Source organism: Notothenia rossii, assembly GCF_949606895.1.
Source record: "Notothenia rossii genome assembly, chromosome: 1".
In the NCBI taxonomy this organism is placed as follows: Eukaryota; Metazoa; Chordata; class Actinopteri; order Perciformes; family Nototheniidae; genus Notothenia; species Notothenia rossii.
The window spans coordinates 19008131-19031396 of NC_136912.1; the positions used below are offsets into that span (position 1 = coordinate 19008131).

Sequence of the window (23266 nt, forward strand, 5' to 3'; positions counted from 1 at the left end):
TATACAGTATCATGACTGGTAGCTGAATAGCAGTACCAGTCTGACCTGTTCCTGTCACCTCTTCTCTATTGCTATTCATTGCCCTCAGTAGCCTAAACTGAAATAAATTGGTTTTTTATATCTCGCTCAAGTATTTTAGGTTATTATTTAGTCATAAAAGCCAAAGCTTGGCAAAACTTAAGCTTATTAGCAGTGTGACACTTCAGATCAACTTTAGTGATTGTTTTTCCTTTGGTTTTAGAGAGGCTTAAGTGTTAATGTGCCAGTATGGCAGATTTGCAGAAGGATAAAGGGTTTAAAAAACATACACAGTCTTTGTGTGCTGTTCTTAACAGAAGCCTTAGTTGGACCCAGCTCAGAGGGACCAACTAATGCTTTAAAAAGGCTTTAATAGAAACAGAGGGAGATGATAGATCACCTTTTCATAACTGATGTTTTTCAAATGTAATATTTTTCAATTATATTACTCTACAGACTCCTCACACCAGGTTTAAGTGGCCTTAGTTGAAAGGTTTCTAAATAATCATCAAAAGCCAGACCTGATCCCTCCACTAAAGTGAACTGTTGGGACTTTCAGTGGCAATGAGGACATTAACAAGTCTCACGAGTCATCACATTTTCCTCTGGTATGAGGTCTCTCCCTGTCTTTCCCAGAATGCCAAGTACAGATGAACAATGCTTCTTCTTTTCTGTGACGACCACGGCCTCTGGCACTGGCCACCTCAAAGCGAGCGAAAACACCCCTACAGAACCCATCTTCTTTAGATACTAATTCATTCTCCACCCTTCATCTTGATAAGTCATGTCAATTCATTTATCCCTCTGAATCAATATTTGCACTTCCAGTTTGCAGGTGACAGACAGATTGAGAGACACAGATAGAAACAGAAAGAGAGGGAGATGGCTCTATAGCTACTGCTGCCAAGCCAGATTTGGCTGCCAGAGCTCTGCCAGGGTCTCTTGTCTGAGGCTGCTTGTTTTCTGGTCTGCCTTTGTTTTGGGCCGACTGGCATCTCCATAGTAACAGCCAGAGAATGGCAAGTCTGGCTGCACTCGACGCTGCATGAAATGGAGTGGGTGCATGTAGTGCTCTTCAGATAGGCCTAAGATCAGAGGACGTTCAAGTGAAGGTATTTGCCTTTGGTCTTCACAGCAAGTGCCACAAAACGAATGCCAGTGAGTAAAAGGAAAGGTTTGTCAAAAGAAAGCACATGCCGACACATCTTTTGGTGCTTTTCAGAGTCAGAGTTAATGCACAAAGCAGAGCTTTTGTAGAGGGGAGGTGACAGTGGAGAAGGTGTATGATGGTGTGGAGAGAGCAGAGGATGAAAGTTAGAAGGGTGGGGGGGTAGTTGTGTGTTAGAAGGCCTGTGGTTTCATCTGTTATCTCCCCTACTGCCTTGTTACTGTAAGCCAGCTTTGAATGGGCCGAATTAGCGGCAGCCGTCCGCAGCTGAAAGAATAGCGGTGAGTCAGCCGCTTTATTGCGCGGACAGCGTTTCTTTCATGCCTCCCCTCTGGACCTCTGTTCTCCCACTGTCTTTCTGCCCATCCTCTGTTCTAAGGTTTACACTAAAAGTTAACAGGCCGAAATCCTGCCTGACTTCAGAGTTTGTTGCATCAGTTTCAATTGTTTCTAAAAGAAAATGTTACTTTTTCTTTAAAAACATGATAGGCTACTGGATCCTGCTGTTCACACTGTCTGCTAAATGCAAAAAAAAAAGTCACTACCTTGTTAGTTTTACTTGGATTATATAATGACGTTTTTAGCTGTTTTTGCAAGTGTTAATTCAACAGAAAACTTAATTTAAACTTGTTACCATGGGTTTCAGGAAGTGAATGATAAAGTGCTACATTTTTTGTTTCGCCATGGTCAATTTATGACATTTTTCAGACTGAGCTCTAGCCGATTCGGCTCAGCCTTCTTCTGAGCTGTTTTTTTTCAGCCTTAGATGTACTTAAGGATCTTTCAAGCTATTATGAAGTAGTTGTTTTTACTAGTTTTAGAATACATACACTGTTAACATTCCAGTGTTAATCATGACCTGCACTTTTGTATTTTTAAGCTTAAAGACTTGGCAAGTACATCTGATCATGAAGCTGAACAGCTGATCATTCTTAGTTAGCCCTGCAGCTGAGCCTGACAAGTTGAGGCCTCTACTGCCACCACCAGGCTGATCTTTATATCATTACAGAGGGGCAGCCTCATGAAGGACTCTAGACCTTTTTCTAATTAGGAAATTAAGCAAACGCTGTTAACAACAATGTGTTCCTGTCACTTATCTTCTAATCTCTGACTTGAACAATAATTATATTTCTATGATCTGTCTTTTGTGTATTTATTTTTTCTCTATCTTCTCCATCTTGTCTTGTTGACCTCATTCAACCTTCCCCATGTCGCTTCTCAACATTGTTCATTTGAGAAGAGAATATTAAAGTCTTCTATCACAGCTTGATTAGCTATTAGAAGCTGTTTAATTAGAAAGTTAGCTGACATTTAGAAATCCCCAGCCTCAGACAGTTTTGCCAAACTCTCAGGTGTAAGACACGCACATGCTCACTTCTGTTAAAACCTGGCTCGGAATGATATGAATATAATTCAACAAATGCTTTGGTGGCAGGCACTTTATAATAAAACCAGAGTGGATCTGGGTGTCTCCAGAAGCAGCCAACAGCTCTGTCAACATTGGCTTGCCTAATTCGCACGCTCAGTGGGAGACGCCATCTCTTCCTGCAGGAGAGCGCAAACATCAAGCTGATAACAGTCGCTTAAAGTGTGTGCTACTTCATTTCAAAAACACAAGAAAGCTAACAAAGTAGGGAAAAGCGCCCTTTCGTATAGTAGAGTCAACTAATTATATCCAATTATTTAAATATGCTTGTGTGTGTGATTGTACGTTGATGATACTTGGTGACCTTGTGATGCAAGTTAGTGGTAACACAACCTTAACCAGCAATCAAAGCAATTTTACGTGTACAAGTCAGCATTCGACCATTTAAACACGTTCATACAGAGGCAGAGGATGCCATACAAGGTGCCACCTGCTCCAGGAAACTAACATTCACACATCATTGGCTGTGCCATTGGGAGCAATTGAAGTAAAGTATCTTGCTCATGAAAACTTTGACATGCAGGGGCTGGGGTTTGAACCTCCAACCCTTCAATTTGTGGAAGTCCACTCTGCCTCCTGAGCAAGTGCTCAAAGTGTGTCTATATGTGTGATGGACTCGATGAACTGGAACAGTTCCTCCTGCTACATTTAAGATACTATTACTCATTCCTCTTCTCCTTTTATATCCTTGTTAAGTCTTGCTTTTTTATACATTTTTCTCCTGAATTTCATTTTAAATTTCTGCCTCTGTACCTTCTGGTATGGAAAACGGTTGTCGGTTTTTGCGATTCCAATGTTTTTCAGGCACAAATAAAAAATGTAGGCACATGTCCAAGCTTAATGTTCATACACTAAAGGTTTTTGAGTCTCAGAGACTGTACACAGTCACTGCTGATTTTGGCTCAGCTCAGGACTCCATTCCCAGCATTTATCATCCAAATGTCTCCAAACCTTCATCATTTGAGCCAGGGGGTATGGCTGCATGTGATGACATGTCTGGTATAGCTCTGGTTGAATTGTGGCTCTTTGGGATCACAGTACTTTGTCTCACCTTGGTGAAAAACACATTTCGGGGAAGAACCATGGCAGCATTCAAAGTCATTCCCACCCATTCAGGTTTCTGTCATGCTCTGCTGTCACAGTTTCGCTTTATCGCCACAGTGAATGTTGCCACTCTTGACTCATGACAACGAGACAAAGACCATTTAATAATGCCTTATTGCGAGAAATATGCAGTGTTATGAGGCTGCCTGTTGGAGCTGCGTGTCGGTGGTTGTGAGCGAGAAAATGAAAAGGAATTGAGGTGACAGTGTGTAGGTGCATATGAGGTCATATGTGATGGTGTGTTAATGCTTGTATGTGTGATTGTTTAGGGGTGACTCAGAGCAATAGCTCAATCAATCAATGTTTATTTATATAGCCCAATATCAAAAATGTTACATTTGTCTCAGTGGACTTCACAGTTTATACAGAATACCAGTATGACAATACGACACCCCAGCTAGCGGGGAACGTTCTCACAACTTTGGCTAACGTTACCTATTGGTTCTAACAAGGTTTTAAATAAACGTTTTAATCTGATGTTCAAAGAACCTTTTTAGGATGTTTATTTGTTCAAATAATGTTCCTATAAGGTTTAAGGTTAACTAAGAAATAACGTTTTAACTGCAACATTCAGAGGATGTTTTGAGGATGTTATTAAGGCCTGAGATGACAGAAAGTTTTTTTATAAAACGTTCCTGTTATGTGATATGTTAACAAAGGTGGAACGTTTTGCCTGCAACATTCTAAGGACGTGTTTTGGACGTTGTTGGGTAACACATTATTCTTTTTTTATAAAAAGTTCCTGTTATGGCAAATATGAACACGGTCATGGTCAATGTCAGATTTATTTCTAGAGCGCTTTAAAAAAAACAACTTGTTGCATTTGTTTGAAAAGGATGTTTTAAAAAAAATCTGATGTCACCATATTTTCCTTTTGAAAAAAACAAACAAGCACGTAATTCATGATAAGCTGTCACCAGATATTGCATGTTTGCGGTGGCATGTGTGAGTTGCCAGCTAGAAATGTTTGTTACCATTCGTTGTTCTAGGAATGTTTTCAGCGGGACACTTTATTTGGGTTCCCAGAATGTTCTTCTGAAAGGTAGGATAACGTTCTCTAAAAACATTCTTAACATTTTTGGTGATAACTTTCTTAAGATGTATGAGCGCATACATCTTAATAATAAGTGCCGTTCGAATTCTCTACATGATAGGAATGGAGGTTTCAAACTTCCTTTATAACTTCCTTTAGCTTAGGAACCACTGGACCTCCCTCACCGAAAGGAGAGGAGAAAATGCTGCCCCACAATGCCTTGCAGCCGCAGCATTTGCCATAACACAACAGTCGGCCGTTCACAGCAACAACCGATTATGACGGAGAAATTATATCATGAAAGTTACGGTGCTTATTAAGCATTTTAAAAGGTATGTGGTAAGTTGCCAAAGTGCTTTGTTTTGAACGTTCATCAGTATTATAATCAAAAAGAGAAATATGAACGTTAGTTTTGACTGAAATGATTAAATAAAGTCAACATTTCACAGAGCTGTGTGGGGTTTGTTCAACTTTTAAAATATGTTTGAATGGTGATATACACAGTGATAGATGTTAAGGACTAACGTTTATAAAAAAAAATACATCCAAGCTAGCGGGGAACGTTCTCACAACTTTGGCTAACGTTACCTATAGGTTCTAATAAGGTTTTAAATAAGCGTTTTAATCTGATGTTCACATAACCTTTTAGGATGTTTATTATTTCAAATAATGTTCCTATAAGGTTTAAGGTTAACTAAGACATAACGTTTTAACTGCAACATTCAGAGGATGTTTTGAGGATGTTATTGAGGCCTGAGATGACAGAACGTTTTTTTATAAAATGTTCCGTTAATGTGATAAGTCAACAAAGGTGGAACGTTTTGCCTCCAACATTCTAAGGATGTGTTTTGGACGGTGTTGGGGTAACACATTAAAGATGTTCATTTATAGAACATTCCCTCAATGTTACATGATAACCAAAGAAGAACATTTTGAAAGCAACATTTGGATAATGTTTTCAGGAGGTTATTATTTTTTTATAAAATGTTCCTGTGATGCGAAATATTAACATGGTCATGGTCAACGTCAGATTTATTTGTAGTGCGCTTTAAAAAACGAAGTTGTTGCATTTGTTTGAAAAGGATGTTTAAAAGAAATCTGATGTCACCACATTTTCCTTTTTAGAAAAAAACAAGCACGTAATTCATGATATTGCATGTTTGCGTAGGCATGTCTGAGTTCCCAGCTAGACATTGTTGGTTCTAAAAACATTTTGAGAATGTTACCATTCATTGTTCTAGGAATGGTTTCATCGAGAAGTTTTATTTTGGTTCCTAGAATGTACTTCTGAAAGGTAGGATAACGTTCTCTAAAAACATTCTTAAAATGTTTGGTGATAACATTGTTTGAACATTATACCCCAAGTGTTTTTGTTGTTTATGCACATATCTCTATTGTCATATGGATCGAATAACACTTAGAAAACCAAAAACAGACATATAGAAGAACGGACCGACTATCACTGCCCGTCCCTGAAACCCCTGTTAGTGTTTGTGTTTGTTTCTACTGTGTGTCTCTCTCTCTGCCTGCTGGTCTGCTCTACACGGCTGGGAGCAATCTCCAATCAACCAAACCTGCAACCTGCTCGTCAGCCACACTATGAAAACCTGCAGCCTGCACTCATTCCCTGCCGGTTTGTTGCGTGCCGCTCTAGCTTTTTACCAGCATATTCTTTGACAACTTTGCCTGCTTTTGCCTGCTTTTGCCTCACACTGATTTTTGTGTCTCTCCCAGGAGGAATCCACACTCCCAAGACCAGCCAGGCCTCTCTACCCACCCTGGAACAACTGTTTCCCACTGCCGCCATAACCAACCTCCACTCCCAGCTCCCCTTTTCTAATAAACAAATGTTACTTTCACCAGCTGATTCTGTGTCATCCTTTTACATGTGTTAATAGTCAAATTCCAATAGTTAAGTAAACTATCATAATCATCCTAATGACCACAGTGGTCAGTCCACTTACATGTACCCAGGAATTTTGAGTTGAACAATTACAGGAATATTATGTCTTTATGTTCTAATAATTTTAACATATTTTAGTAAATTGTTACCGTAGAACATTTGCATAATTTCTTTAACATAAACCATGTTATCCTTCTCTAAAATAATAACATTCTGGCAACATACAAAATCTAACTTGCAGCTGGAAATGTTTTAAGAACAGCAGGGCATAATGTTCTAACAATGTTATCAAAAACATTTTAAGAATGTTTTTAGAGAACGTTATCCTACCTTTCAGAAGAACATTCTGGGAACCAAAATAAAAGCTTCTGGCGAAAATGTTTTAAGAACAGTAGGGCATAATGTTCTAACAATGTTTTCAAAAACATTTTAAGAAGGTTATCACCAAACATTTTAAGAATGTTTTTAGAGAGCGTTATCCTTCCTTTCAGAAGAACATTCTGGGAACCAAACAAAAACTTCCCGCTGAAAACGTTTTAAGAATAGGAGGGCATAATGTTCTAACAATGTTATCACCAAACATTTTAAGAATGTTTTTAGAGAACGTTATCCTACCTTTCAGAAGAACGTTCTGGGAACCAAACAAAAACTTCCCACTGAAAACCTTCCTAGAACAATGACTGTAACACTCTCAGAATGTTTTTAGAACCAAACATTTCTAGCTGGGTATATGCTTCTCCCTGCTTCCACCGTCTACACACACACAACCAAATTACGTCTATACCATCAGTAAGGAAAAAGAGTAAGAACTAAGATGTATAGGTGAAGAGGCACAACGTGTCTATGTCAATGCACCCTTATTAGATTATTTTATCAACTATAAGCTTTATCAAAAAGGAAGGTCTTAAGCATACTCTTAAAAACGGTTAGGCTGTCTGCCGCCCGAACACAAACTGGAAGCTGATTCCGCAAAAGTGGAGCTTGATAAGAAAAGGCTCTGGCTCCCATTGTACTTTATATATATATATATCTTTAGATAGTTTGTTTCGTAGTTTCTTTGGGCCGAGTACAATAACTTCAGTTTTGGCCGTGTTTAACATAAAATGTTTTAAGGTCATCCACGTTTTTAAGTCCTTGAGGCAGTCTTGAATTTTATTTAGATGATTGGATTCATCAGGCTTGATGGATAAATATAGTTGAGTTTCATCCGCATAACAATGGAAATGTACAGAATGATTCCTTAATTCCCTAATATTGCCTAGCGGAAGCATATATAATGTAAACATGAGAAGGTCATTTGTGACTTTAACCAGAGCTGTCTCTGTGCTATGATGTGTTCTAAAGCCAGACTGAAAATCTTCAAATAAATCATTGTTTTTTAAGTAACAGCTGGCAGCTGAAGGTGAATGCGTTGAGTCTCTTGTGCCAGATAGCTGATTACAAATATGGTTTGAAAGAATAACTGAATCAGCTTCTTTCCCCTTACAGACACAATTTATTTTTCTCAATAAAATAGGTGTTTTTCACCCCAACTGCAGCTTAGGTTGCTCAGCACACTGACACAGTAGCATTATTAAAAATGATAATGTCCCTTTACAGAAGTGCCTTAAGGTCACTTCAGCAAAAGTGAAATGTGAATTTGTCAGTGTTAAGTGTTAAAATATTAATTTTAACACTTAAAAAGTAAACAAGTGAAAGCATACGGTATGTTAAAAATGATACTCCAGGCAAATCTCTTCAGTTAAGAAATATAAACCTGTTGTGGTTGTAAAAGGCCTTTTGGTTTCCTTCATCACAGAGATTAATGTTTATAATGTACTCCAGAAGCCATCATTCCGGCTGCAACTTACAACAGTCTATATTCTCAGTAGATTTAAATTAAAACATTCACATTTACATCAAAATAAGAATACTTTTGTCTCAATCCTCAACCCTCAAACCTGGAAATGGATCACTGAGCTGCCCCATATCTATACATTTATACATTGTATCATCACATCCTTTTTTTGGCGCAAGACATTTTTTTATGACATATTCATATGATCCCACCTTTTAGGAAAGCTTTTTGATCTGCTACTGGTCAAACAATCTACACGGGCATTCTCATTGGCTAGGCTGATGTTGAATATGTATACCAGTGTGCTGAATTGAATAAGCCATGACGGACTGGTCCTCCTGACTAATGGTATAGCAGGGCCTCTTGGTGAAGCTTGGTTAAGAATAACCTAATTTAGAAAAGGCTTTTAGCCATATTTTGACAAAATGTAAGTACAGCTGGAGAATTATGTCAGAGATCATCTTAGATTTTGGAAATTGCAATATGGCATTGTCTTTTATTTTGTGTATTATTGCGTTTACCCACTCAGTCATTATATCCACATTACAAAAAACATAATATTTAGTCAGATATATTGGATATTTGGTTATCTGCATATTGCTCACCCAGCCCTTAGTTTAAGTGAGAAACCCACTGAGCAAAAGGAGTTACAGTACCAAAGTTATTTTTCATTATTATTTGAATGTTTTTATTTGTCATTTTGATACACATTTCAACCATGCTAAGTGGCATAGGGCAATCCTTTGTAAACTTATATTTGAGCCATTAGGGCATTCATTGGTTGCTGATTCAAATTGCAAACTGGACCTTTCTGGTGATTAATCATTATAATCACAGTGTTTCCTTTGGAGCAAAAATAAACGGCTGTGTCAGCTATGATCTGCAGACTTTTAGTCTCTGTACCTCCAGGCGAACCTGCCCCTCCTGGTTTGCTGTTCTCATTTTCTGCAGCCAAAACAACCTGCCCATGCACACACCGAAAACACCCACTCTTTTCGATTGGTAAAGGGATTTATGTTATTTTTCTCACACACTTACACTCACCTTCAAAGATACAACCACAGCAAACCCAAACTCCCACTCACTCCCCAGAACGCTGGAGAGGAGCTCCTCAGAAAACGTCTCGCATGAATGCTTGCCATGAGGAATCACAGTTGGGATTTGACATCAACGCATGTTTTCATGTAGGGATAAGAGTGTGGATATCTCTGGAGGGAGGCAGTGCCTTTGCCAGAGGCACAGAGCCAACGAGATTTACAGTGGCTGCACTGGAGAAAGGTTTCACTGATCACACACACAACTGAGTCCCAAACCAAGGTGACGTTTCTGAGGAGCAGAAGAAAATACCTCGGGTCACAGTGAAGTCCCTGTTATTATACATACTTTATTTCTGTTACATCCAAAGTCACTGCCATACTGGGAACTAGTAAGGAGCATTGGGATTCTTTTGAATTGCAGTATGTCTTCACAGGGGCATTGTAATCTTGTCTCTCGCTGTGCTGTTGGCGAGCCTTCACAGGATAAGGATGTTGTATATGCCCCACATTTTGTATCTTTTCTTGAAGAGTGTAATGCGCACTTTTTTTTTTGACAGTTGGTGTCACGTTGGTGTGTATTGGTTGTTTTACCAATTCTTGCATGATATGATGCCCTGAACAGATGCCATTGTTAGAGAGACAGGCAGGAAGGAGTCGAAGAAGAAGGTTGGAATAATGCAGCTACGCAATATCCCAAGACATCCAGAGAAAGAATCTGCTCTTGTTTTTAGCTTAGCTCTGTGCATATACTGTAGTGCTGAACGCACGCACGCACGGACGCATGCACGCACGCAAACACACACACACACCATTACCTGGCTAGTTCCCTAGGATGAAGCAGCAGTGAAGGGAGGTTGATTAATTGCCATTTACACGTAAATGGTTACTGCACTGCCCTTGTTTGATTTATGAAGTAAAACACCCTGATATAATAAGTTATTATTAACTGTGTGATAAACTAAGCGCCGGTTTTGTTTCCTTGAACATCCCCGGTACATTCAGTACTATGTAGAGCTGAGTGAAGAGCCAGAATGTCTTCTATCTTCTACCACAATGACGTTGTTGTTCGCCCTTGCACTTTATGTGTGTGCCCTTTGGTGTGTTTGTGAGCACAGGCTTTGTATGAGTGTGTGCAGAAAGCGCAACGTTCTCAGTGATACACAATACCCATGAGTCCTTGATGCTCCTCTGATGCGATGCTGCCGAGCTCTGCTGATGGCGGTGATATGTACCCGTTTGACCTCTTATCAAGTCAACAGAAATGGGAGACCAAAAGGAGTTAGGGGAAACAATGTCCCTTCAATTTGACCCTGCTCTTTTTACACCCTTGACAAGGTTAGAAAACGTTCTCAATATGATGGGAATGATTTCGAAAGAAAAGTAGCTAAATTTTGCGCTCCACTTTAATAATAGAAACAGGCTCGAGCCTATGAGCGCTCATCACAAATAATTCAGTTCTTATTGACGGAGGTATGTTTGTCGAAATCCCAGAACTCATTGCTTTAAGTCTTATAGTATAAGACCGTTAGGCTTTAGGCTGCTAGACTAACACCTGGCTGTTTCGGAAAAATAAATAAATAAATCTGGCTCTTGACACAAAAGCATGAGCAAAATGCAACTATGCCTGACTGCAAAAAAAGGATACAAAAGTACCTTTTTATTTTTAGCTCTTGAATAATTCTTCGTCTCTTTCAGTTTTCTCCTGTAGTTGTCACGCTTTTTACCCTCTCTCATTTGTCTACTGTCCATTTCCTAAAACAGCTCATCTTCTACAGTCATTAAGACAATAAAGGCAAATGAAATTATTTGAGCATACTAAGCTCTGAAACACGGCCGATAAGTTCATATTGAAAAATCAATTACAGTTCAATGTTGTCCCAAAGCAACAGGAGGCAGTTGCATGTGGCCTAGATCTGTTAGCATTCCGTTTCTTGGATCTCACCCAGTGTGACAATTGAACAGCTTAGTACTTCTGAATATTAGTATTCACTTGTTATTGCTGAGGCCGGCCCCCGCATCTATTTTTGGCACACGATAGCAGAGCTGTGGTGGTATTCATTATTCCCTGGGTGCTAAATAAAGAGGCAGAGTACACTCAGTGCTCTTTCTCTCTCCCTGCCTCACCCTGGGTTTTGACAGTTTGTATCTGCAGTATACAGTGTATCTGTCGTTGATAGATATGCACATATGCAGTCTTCGTCACTATCTATTACTCTATTTATTGCTCAATGCAGTTGTCTGTTTATCTTTTGAAGTATCGTTGATGACCTTCCCAACGTACGTGCAGTGAAACCGCTGTTTTAGATTTTTACAAGAGAATTAAGCATCAAAGGATGTCTTTGTCTCCCACATTTATTCCCCTCTTAATACGTTTTTATAACTCTGTGTCCTCAGCTAAATTGATGTGTATGAGAAAGAATAAAAAATGAAAATCACAGGTTGGCTGAACCGCAAAAATCTAATGTTGTATTTACTGTTACTTAAGTGATCAAAACGAACTTTGAATTACCTTACCGGAATTGATAAAAAAACATTTATTTTCAGTGTGCAGATATAATAAAAACCACCACATGTTCTAAACATCATTAAGTTACAATATTTTTAATTGAACACAATTCATTGTACAATGGCACCTTTTATGTAGCTGCAATGTTCAACAGTGAATGACAGTCCCTTTTAGCTCTGAAACATGTTCAGTCTGCTTTTGGACAGCGCACTATCTCTGAAAACATGCTTTCAGACATAGTGAATATATTTGCCATGCTCTTGTCCTTGTAATTCCATGAAAATAGATGTTTCAGTTCTTGGAACATCTCCTCCAATTACAGGTAAGTAAAAGTATTTGAGAGCTGTTTTTCTTTGTTCTCCATGCACATGGCAGGGTGCTTCAAAGAAAAAGCATGCAAAATGCTTTAGACAAACATGGAGGGCTCTGTTGATTAGCCTCTTTCTGTATTTTTTGGCCACGCTGTGACCGACGAAAAAGTTCCGTGTTCCAATATGTGGATTGCAGGGAATGAGGCCATGGTTTCCATGGTGACGATTGTAACCTAGCCTGTCTCTGAGGGTCGGAGGACTGGTGTCCATTGTCCTCTAGAGAAGAGATGGAGAAAAGAGGGCGTATTTGAGAGAAAGACTCAGCCACAGCTCGGCATGTGTTATACAATGAGATGAGATGTTGTAAACAAGTGAAATACAGTTTATTTTTATTTAGGTAAAACAATTGGAGTGTTGTTGTTTTGTGCCTGTGACGTGTTCACATGTTATATGCAGAAAAAAAAGGTAATCTCATATGATTAACCGAAAATATATTTAAATTGAGCAGAATTGGGGCTGTATGATTGCCAGAGATTTTGAGAACCCAACCAAATAATGTTATGCAGTGTCTCTAAGATTCAGAGGCTCTGGATGTCAAGCTTGCCGAAATAAACTATTCCTTCTGACACCCTAAGTTAAACTGATTCTCCCCATCACAAACTGGGAACTGAAGTTAACTTCACATTGCCCCTGCTGCACCACATGTTGCCCAGGTGCCCATGGATTACTTTTTCAGTCTCGACAGATCACACAGGCACTCTAAACCGTCCATTACAAGTGATATGCTGCGCTGTAACAGAAGCTTCTGTTTTGTTTTCCCCTCACTCTCTAATTTCTTACCTTAATTCTGCTTATATCCCACACATTGTCAAAATGGATATGCAATATGTTTGAGATGTGAGCATGTGGAAAGAAACGGCAGCTGCAGCTGATCTGTGTTTTCTACTCTCCATTGTGTTACTCTTGATGCCAGACACTGTTGCACTAATCGAACATCTTGTCTTGTGGTTTCACATTGCAACAAAGGATATAGTTATTATTACTAGTGCATTTTGAGTGATAATGGGCTTTCATGTTATGTTTTTATCAACTTAGTCGAGATAAACATTGTAGTTAAGACGGGGCTAAGTCTGAAGAAAGGCAGAGGTGGACTTAAAAAATAATTACATGTGCTTTTCTGACTTTGTGCTTTTTCCTCATTTTATTTTCTTGGAGAGGTTTTCTAAGATGCCTTAATGCAGCACATTGTTAAAAGTGAATGCAGCATTGATTGGATTTTGTTGAAAAATAGCAAAGCTTCATCAAAGATGGACAGTCATTTCTTGGGAAGAAACAATTGGGAGATGACCGCAGACTTTGGTATTTCAGTGCACTTTGACTTGGTTTGCTCCTAATGGGTCTCACACAAGAGTGGCACCCTGAATATTGTGTCCCCTAAGTCAGTTCCCTTTTCCAAAGTTTGAAACATCATCCTGAAAAAAAAGAACAAATTACAGTGTTTAATATTTACATCTGGATGAAAAGCAGTGTGGTTTATCCAAGTATATGGTTTGATGCAACCATTTTCAGCACACAAAACTCTGTAAAATATCTTTGCTCCTGTAATACTTTTCATTATGAGTTTTCTGTCTGATTGTAATGTTGGACAAACAGCCCGTTACCTGTTGTTAACCTGACTGGATCCTGTGAATGAAAACATACACGTTTATATTCCATGCTGGTGCATTGTTGCTCTTCTGTTAACCCAGCTCTTTTTTAAATGGTGCTACAATAATACAGAATAGGAGCAGGATCAATACAAAACCACATGAAGTAACTTCACATCTTTCATTTTGGAAATTATAAATAGTAATCAAAGGTTAAAACACTTGCACCATGATGCATGAATCCAAAGCAGCCTCTACATAGGAGCAGACCTCGAATGAACTGCACATGTGAGTGTGTGGCTGGGTGATGAATCAGTCATTACCACCCGCTGTTCACTGACGGCTTCAATATCAACTGTACAAGAGAGAGATTCAGTCATCTGTTGCTCTATTTCCGCACGTCACAGTTATCCATCTTTTATTCAATGCCTTCATTCCTTTTAACCTTATATTTATCTGTGAAGTCTCTCTGCCATCCTGTTGATTCTGACACTGAATGGAGGGTATCACAGTCATTTAGTCAAATATTTGTTGTGCGACTCCTATCTGTGTTGACTGAAGGACTTTTCATCTCTTCAAGACAGACGAAATCCCTCCCTGCAATTAAAAAAATGTCTGAATCAGATTTTCAAGTTAATTGTCTTGTATGTTTCTCCTTCTTCTACATCGCTATGTTTGATCATCTTGTGCTTTTTGTTTAGCAAAAAATTATGATTTACCCATCTTACTCCATCACATATCATTCCTTTAGATTTCATTTTGTTACAGTACATGGTATGTGAATGTTCCTTCAACTACAGGTTAAGCACAAAGTCAATTTGTTTTCATAATATGTATTTTTTATTTAGACTGATGACAACCTATTTATAAGAACAATGTTGCTTATCGCGGTTTAAATTAATGTATAAGATGGCATGTATGAGATGTTTTGATTTTTATTATCATTCAATAAATTCATATCAATAGGCTTTATGAGATTACAAAGTAAAAGCATCCATTTTGAAGATGCCAGCAAAGAATGTATTAAAATATGAGTATACCAAGTCCACTAACATAAGTATTTTTCTCTGTCTGCAGGGACCCAGTTCATCTGAGCATCCTTCCAGTCCCAGTTCAGTCGGCACCCAGCAGCCCCGGGATCGACACAGTTTTGTCCAGGAACACTTCCAGGCTCAGTACAGGTGAGAAGACATTCCAAAAGCTTTGCTCTAAATGTATTGTCGCTTATTATCTTTCAGTAGCCTTCCTTTAAGTCTCCGTCCCTCTTCAAGTTTTAAAGATGGTCACAGCAGGACCGAACCAACCATAGACAAGGACTTTCATCAAATCCTTAATTGCATAAATGACTGATAAAATAGTTTAGAAGAAACTTTAGTTTAGCTGTAGTTAATTTAAAGAAAGATCCCACTTGATGGTATGCCATCCAAAAGATGAAGACTGACATGCTGTATCAAATTTGAATAATTCATGACTTTATGCAATATTCAGTGGACATTAAATACTTGAGGAGTTCAAGTTTTAGAGTGCAACATTAAAAAATGTGCATATGTTTTCAGTAATGTTATGGTTGACTGTTAATCTATACTTCGATCATTTCTCTTATGTTAGTGTCCATCCTAAGGTTGTGGCTCTTTTCTGTTTCTGTTTTCGACTAGATTGCCTCTTTTTTTGTTGTATTAGTGTTTTGTTTATTTAGTTTGGGCTTTAAATAGTTTTTTTTCTATTTTGTTTTTTAATTGTATGTGTTTGGTTGATCCTGATACAATACATTGGCCATCAGTCAAAGCATATTCAAAGCTTTTAGTAAAAAGTAGGACAAGACCACATTTTGGAGAGTATATTAAGTCCCTTATCAATTATGCAGAAGGCAGGCTGGGTCCCACCAGGCACTATATCTAATGTCCTGAGGTTGTGTTTGAATAAACAGAGTGCAAAACATACCATTAAAGAGAAGGGGTATTCAGCACAGGTGAGAATATGTTCTCCCCTGGGATAAGAATCATTAGTTTGGGGAAATGGGTCAGAGAGACCTTTGAAGGAATTTAAGGCATTCATCTCTAGTACTACCTCCTGGCTCTCTTTGCCTCATTCACAGAGTAAAGTCTGACATTGAAGTTATCTACTTTAATAGACCCTCTAATGGAATTGACTCTAGACCTTTCTGTAACCTTGTCACTGCACACTTGACTGCGTTCATCTACTTTCCTTCTTACTTTCGCTTTCCACTTGATTCCTTAACAAAATAACCATGAAATAAGAGGGTAAGGAGAATTCTATTTTGAACTTGAATGTGTTGATTGGAAAATCTGATTATTTCAAAGGACTGACTGGGGAATAGCAGGAAAGATACATAATGTTTGTCTTTGCAAACTTTTGTAATGGGCCTCATCTCATTACGACTTCTCTTTAGGCCTAGAGTTTTCCATGTGCTAATGGATGCAGCAAGGCCACTGTGCAGGCAGAACAGGTCGCTGATGCCTGTTCTGTATGGAAAGCATTTCATGTTGACTATTAACGAGGGAGGTCTCAATTTAGATAATGTTCCTATTCTGCTGGACTGTTGCAGACAGGTCTCACTCCCAGGGCATTAAATACTGACGCTTGGGCAGTGGCACTGTCGTCTCGATACAGACGCACAACACAGGGTCTGTGTGAGTCAAATGGGCTCCGGATATTCGGTAGTAATCAGCTGCGAATATTCGGCCCGTGCTTAAACTTGCTTGAAAATTACAATTAAAAAAGTGAATGTAGGATTTGATATGTTTTACGAAACATAAGGACAGGAATTCAGAGGGAAAGGAACTATTTTGAGCTCTGCTCTTAAAAATGGCTTTTTTTAAGGTCATGCGTCAAACGCGTCATATTACATCACAAAGGGGACACATCTCCGCTCTCTGACCGCAGGTATAGTTAATAGTTGCGTTGAGTTGAGCGGTTGGGTTTTAGTGAGCTGGTATTTTTCGGTAGTTTTACATTGTATTTCACCATTTGTAATCATGATGCAGTATTGTGTTTGTGCAGGTTGCACAAATACCAGCCTGTCAGGACATAGAGTCCACAGTAAAAAGGACCGGAGCTAGCGTTCGTTCCTGGGTGCGTTGTGCATCCACCTCCCTGCAGCACATACTCTCCACAGCTTTATCAGGAAACCATATTACATCTATCTCCCCCACCCCTTCGCTGCTCTCTCTCTCTCTCTCCTCCCCGGTACACGGCACCGTAAGACGTAGTGTGGAGTTGCATTAGGTAACGCTGTGGTGGCTGTACTGCTCCAGCAGTCTCCTTTGTGTTTGTTTGTTTCCCCCTGTCTGTGTTGTTTGTGTGTGCGTGGTGCCTGTCACTCCTGGCTCCCGGCTCAGCCCAACACTCACCTGCTGCAATCAGCTGTGCACCCTCCCCGATTACACACCTGCTTTCCATCAAGCCATTTACAACGGCATATCAACGGAGGCTCCACAACCTTTCTCCGCCAGATCGCCAAGTATCAGCCGTATCTTGCGTCTCCCCTCCGGTACACAGCACCGTAGTGTGGAGTTGCATTAGGTAACGCGAGATACGGCTGATACTTGCACATTAGTTTCTGTTATGGATCAGTATCAACAGTCCTGCCAGTAACGTTACTCTATTATCAATGCTACTTTAGTTATAGCCTGATATATGATAGCTAACTTCACAATGTTGTGATGTCACTCACCAAGATAGCTGCCCAGTTTTCCACTGGTTCTCCTCACACCACAGCTCAATTTCTCTCCGATGGCCGTTATTTCTTCTAATCCTTGGCTGCTCCTGGTCTCTTGGAAGCCTAGCAGGCTCATAATTATAAGGTGGTGGTCCGTCATATGCATTCGAATATTCATGTTCAACTTCTTCTGTGTCTTCTGTGTCAAAACTAGCATTGGGATCCATGTTTATTAATACGTTACACCGGCCGCTCTCCCCCTTGTTTTCCCCATGTTACGTCACACGCGGGAGGTCACGTGCCGAGGCTTTTTTATGCGGAACTGAACGTTTCTTACAAAAACGACGCCAGATGTCACTGTAGTGTATATTTCTGTATATTTTTTTGAAAATCTAGTGTATTCACTACTACCCACACACACTTCTCCGCCTCATTCTGTTTTCATTTACTCGTTCGTTATCTGACCAGCTTCAATCTTGTAGGCTACTCACTTCGTTTCTTGTAGCCCTCGAAAGGGTTTTGGAGGTTGATGCCTCGGTGAACGAGAGTTGTTTGGCTTTCTTGTCCGCAGCAGCAGAAAGCATTTTCGAATGTTTGAATGAATCAAAGTGGGTCGTCACCGTCGATTTTCTCTTATGCTCCAACACACAGTTGCACGGGGTGCAGAATAGTTTCACCCCACTTTTTGCCCGGTCTTTAGTAGAAATGTTCGTCGGTAAATGAGATGGATTAGATTTTTTCATCTTGGTGTTTTCTCTATCGTGTGAGCTCCACACGTTCACTCTATACAGTGTTGTTTACATTCTGTGATGCGCGAGCTGATGACGTCATGTCAAGACGAGTTAACTTTTTTCCCCCTCAACTTTGTGTGGAAAAATGCGGGTATTATGAAGCCTTTTGATAAATATGCGGCCTTTTAAAAATCTGCGCCATTTTGCTGATTATGCGGTAAATTCTGCGATCACAGAATCGCGTTTTTCTGGAGGGTCTAATATATACTAATGCTGTTAAAATTATCGCATTAACGGCGGTAATTAATTTTTTGAATTAATTGCGTTAAAATATTTAACCCATTTAACGCATGTGCAGAATGGCCCGCCCATACATCCCACTAGTGGCAGCGCCAGGGTATGGCTGGGGTAGGCTACACCCATACCAAGAAATGGCTTAGCCCCACCATGAACAATGATGTTAAAGTAAGCTAAATAAAGTCCGCCAACTCGCGCCGAGAATTGCACAGACAGCAGTTAGTAAGATTGATTTCAGTAGCAACTTGTCTGGAAATACCGAAGACCAGAAACGGTTTTGAAAACTTTTGTCACGTAGTGATCGTCTTCTCAATAGAACATTTTTGATAATGTCTTCTGGCCAATCAGAATCAAGATAACAGCGTGGTGTTGTTCCAGGAAGTCCCGACGGAGAATCATTTTGCTCTGCTTCTCTCTATATGGCGCTACTTTTGCTGTAGTAGCCTACAGGGGTGCACATAACTGGTAGGCAGGTTATGTGCGTAATCTGAAATGCGTACCGTCACTTGTGTCACAAAGCGCATACATTTGCGTGAAGCTTTTCCAGAAGGCGGTTAGATCACCGGACGACAGAGTCGGTCTCCGTGTGCACAGACAGGGCTGCTGTTAACGTCGGTCTGTACCACGGAATTGTGCCAAAACTACGCCAACCGGCTGCGGAGGGAGACTCCCCCCCTTCACTGGAGAACTGCGCTAAAACAGCTGATCACAACGTTCACACTCTGTGGTCACAAAGTACTCCTAACTCGACTCGACGTTCCTGAAGTACTCCCCCGTTGATAGAAATCAACAAATAATGTATTAAGACCCCAATAATTTGATGATTGATAGGTGTGTGGGCTGTCTTTTATTTTTGACACACATAATTTTTTTATAATAAACATACATACTATATGTTAAATGGATATATCCGCCTTCTTTCATTTATCTTTCCATTCCCACAACAATATACATAAAGAAATGGCATATTTTCGACATAATTCGAATGGTGATTAATCATGATTAATTAATTTTTAAGCTGTGATTAATCTGATTAAAAATTGTAATCGTTTGACAGCCCTAATATATACATATGTATATGTCTGTATATATACATACAGTACATGCACATATATACATACATATATATATACATACATACATATACAGTATATACAGTGCAATAAGAAGCTACAGGGACGTTAATCTACGTCAGTAATATTAACTTTATTTAATATACAGTAGATGCACGTTCATAATGCAGAGGGAAATAACTCTCAGAATAACGTTATTAGCATATTTTACAACTTGAGGACTGAATGTTTTTAATAAGGGCTATACAAACGTTCATACTGGGTAGTTTAAAAACAATTATCCAACGATTTACACACCACTCTTTCCCAATGTAAGTCAATGGGAAAAAGTGTTTCCGGGCCTGGCAACCAAACGGAAGTGTAGTACCGCCGTTTGGCCACAACGAATATTTTCATCAGAGTCCGGCGCACTTCCTGGGGGCTTGGGGCAACTGCACAGCTCATTTACATAAAACAGAGTCAAAGCAGACCAACAAGAGTTAACACGACCGGGGAGGCGGCAGCCGTAACAACATCAGTGTTTTTTACTTTTTAAGTTTTCTTTGTTTCCAAATAAAGCTTAATTCTATATAGTTTACATTAAGAAGTATATCATCAAATCTTCCACCTACATTTAATTCATTGTTATTATCTCGCCGGGGAACAAGCCTTTGGGGAAATAATTGTTCTGGTTGTTAGGGTGTTTGTGTGTGTTCCGCTCATGTTTCATTCTAAGGGACACATCAATTCTTTGATGATCATGTGACACTCGGAACGTTGATGAAAGAATAGAATCCTTGATCATCAAAGCCGAATTATATAGGATTCTAGAACTTTAGAACCCTTTAAGTCTAGGACTAGAAACTCAAACTTCACTCAGAAAACAGCTTGTTTCAGAGAAGACATGTACTCTCACAACTTAAACTGGAGAATGGAAATCATTGATTTCGACTCAACAGAGGTTGACCCTCCCATTAACTTCTACCTGAGTTACCTGGAAGAAGAAATCCAGAGTAAACTGCAGGACAGTGAAGCGAGGATCACCCAAGGAAAATCTGAGGGCAGAGTCCTTCTGGAAATACAAGAGGACTCACTGGCCAACTTCATTGATCTTCTAAGAGAAAGACAGGAAGTCACCAAATGCTACCCTGAGAAAGAAGAGATGCAGAAAGAGATTGGTGGCCTGAAGGCCCAGCTGGCTGAAAGCAGCAGTGTGCTAGAGCATCTGAAAACTCAGCTGTTAAAGATCTGCCCCATGCTTCGCCAAGCCCAGAAAGATGTCATGCAACTGACCTCCACAAACAAGGACCAGAACGTTTCATTGGAGCACATGAAGGAAGAGAAAGAGGCCCTTCAGAATAAGCTTCATGCTGAGAGACACTTTCTGGCAGTGTCAAAGACCAATGTGGAGGTGGACCTGGAGAGCTATCTCCAAATAGAGAGAGAGGAGAACAAGAACCTCCAAGTTGCCCTGGAAAAGGCAGAATGTGTCTCACAGACGCAGTGCCGCCGCTTGGAGCTGGAGAAAACCACTCTCCAGGAGCAGGCCGAAAAATCATCAGCGGCCCTTCTCCTTTGTCAGGAGGAAAAAGCATCCCTGCTGACAGAGTTCCAGCAAAGAAAAACCTCTCATGCAACTCAGCTCAGTGAGATACTAACCAAGGCTGAGCAGAAGTTGGAGCGTGATCGCATCAAGTCGAGGAACAACAGGTCAACCCTCCTTCAGGCCACACAAAACCTCCAGAAGACTCTGCAGGAGAAAGAGCAGGATTTGCAGAAAGCTCAGAGCCTCTCCAGAAGCCTTCTCCATGAGGCAGAAGAATCCTCAGCTGCCCTTCTCCTTTGGCAGGAGGAAAAAGCATCCCTGCTGACAGAGTTCCAGGAAAGAAAAACCTCCTATGTGACTCGGCTCCGTGAGATACTAACAAAGGCTCAGCAGAAGTTGGAGCGTGATAGCATCAAGTCGAAAGACGACAGGTCAACTCTCCTTCAGGCCACAGAAAGCCTCCAAAAATCAACAGCTGCACTTGACGCTCAACTGGTAAAAGAAACAAAGCTTAAGTCTGCACTGAGACAGACTCAGCAGGAGCTTAAGAGCCTAAATCGCCAGTGGCGCAAGGAGAAAACGTGCCTCACTTCACAGCTGAAGGGAGCCCATCGCACCCATCTTTCCGAGCTGCAGATGCAGGAAACGAAAATGGCAGTGCTCCTGAAACAAGCCGAAGATAAGCTTGGAAATCAACTCTTCCTTTGGCAGGAGGAGAAAGCCTCCCTGCTGACGGAGGCCGAGGAAAGAAAGACCTCCTACATGCCTCTGCTCAGGGAGCAAAAACAGGCCAACTTCAAGCTGGTGGACGCCCTAAGAGAGGCTGAGCAGAAGTTGGAGTGGAATCGCGTCCAGTGGCAGGTCGACAGGTCAACCCTCCTTCAGACCACAGAAAGCCTCCAGAGGACTCTGCAAGAGAAGGAGAAGGAGCAGGACTGTCAGAAAGCTGAGAGCGCCATGAAGTCGCCGGACGAGGACGCTGAGAGCCATATCCCCCAAAAGAGCGAGGGATGGTTCCCAAAGTTCTTCTAAATCCCGACCGGGCACATGTTGCTGATCTGGGTCAGTAAGGCCCACTGAAACACCTTCAGCTTCAATAAATGCACATTTCAAATGTTATTTTTGTTTGGTATTTAAAATCTTAAGTAGCACTAAACTAGAGTCGTGTCTCAAAAGAGATACTTTGTTTGATTTTTATTAATCAGGGGGAAAGCATTTAAATAAGTTTGCTTGAACTGTTCTAGTCTAGATTTTATGTTGTTCAAAATATGGGGATGTTTTTCATTTACTTTAAGATAAAACTGGTTATTAAATGTCACATTGCTTTATAACACAGCTGTTATTTTATTTTGTATGGCAGGGAAATGCATTGGCAGCTATTAGAAAAAATATATAATAGTCAAAATGATGATGTGACCCCTCTGGGCCTGCAGGACTCTTGGGTAACCCATGCATACGTAAATGACAATTATAGACCAGAACCAATTTAAAATGGTTCCATGCAGATTACAGTTGCTTCACAGAGCTAATAGTGGTCCATGCACTTATTAAACTGGTAACAAAAAGAGATTCAAGCTGTGAAAATGTTGATATATTTTGAAAATGGTTTCATTGAAAACTGAAATTCAATCATTTACGTAATTAAAATGTGTATTTTGTAACCTCAATAATTGCATAGAAACACTGGATCTTAATAGTATGACACGTTTCAAAGAGTCAGTGCATTTTTTTTATTTTTATTAAAAAGTAACTTTATTCGTATATATAGAATACAAATAATAACAAAATGGATAATGGCTTTCATCTTTACTCACACTCACACTCTTTGCAGTAGCATCTTGTTTTTACAACTGTTTTCTCCTGGTGTGTCAATGAGTCACAACAACTAGCTTATCATGAAACTGAAAAAAATCCAAATGCAGTAGTGTGGGTGTCACCTGAGGGGTTTTGAGTAAGATGCTTATAAATATAG

General features: G+C 40.0%; 1 protein-coding gene across 1 annotated transcript in view; it reads left to right on the top strand.

Annotated features, from left to right (window-relative positions):
* usp43a (ubiquitin specific peptidase 43a) overlaps positions 1-23266 on the top strand; it is a 113052-nt gene that overhangs the window by 21374 nt on the left and 68412 nt on the right. Inside the window, exon 3 of the mRNA XM_079656909.1 lies at positions 15067-15170. Coding sequence (XP_079513035.1) covers positions 15067-15170 — 104 coding nt within the window. The remainder of the gene's footprint in view (positions 1-15066; positions 15171-23266) is intronic.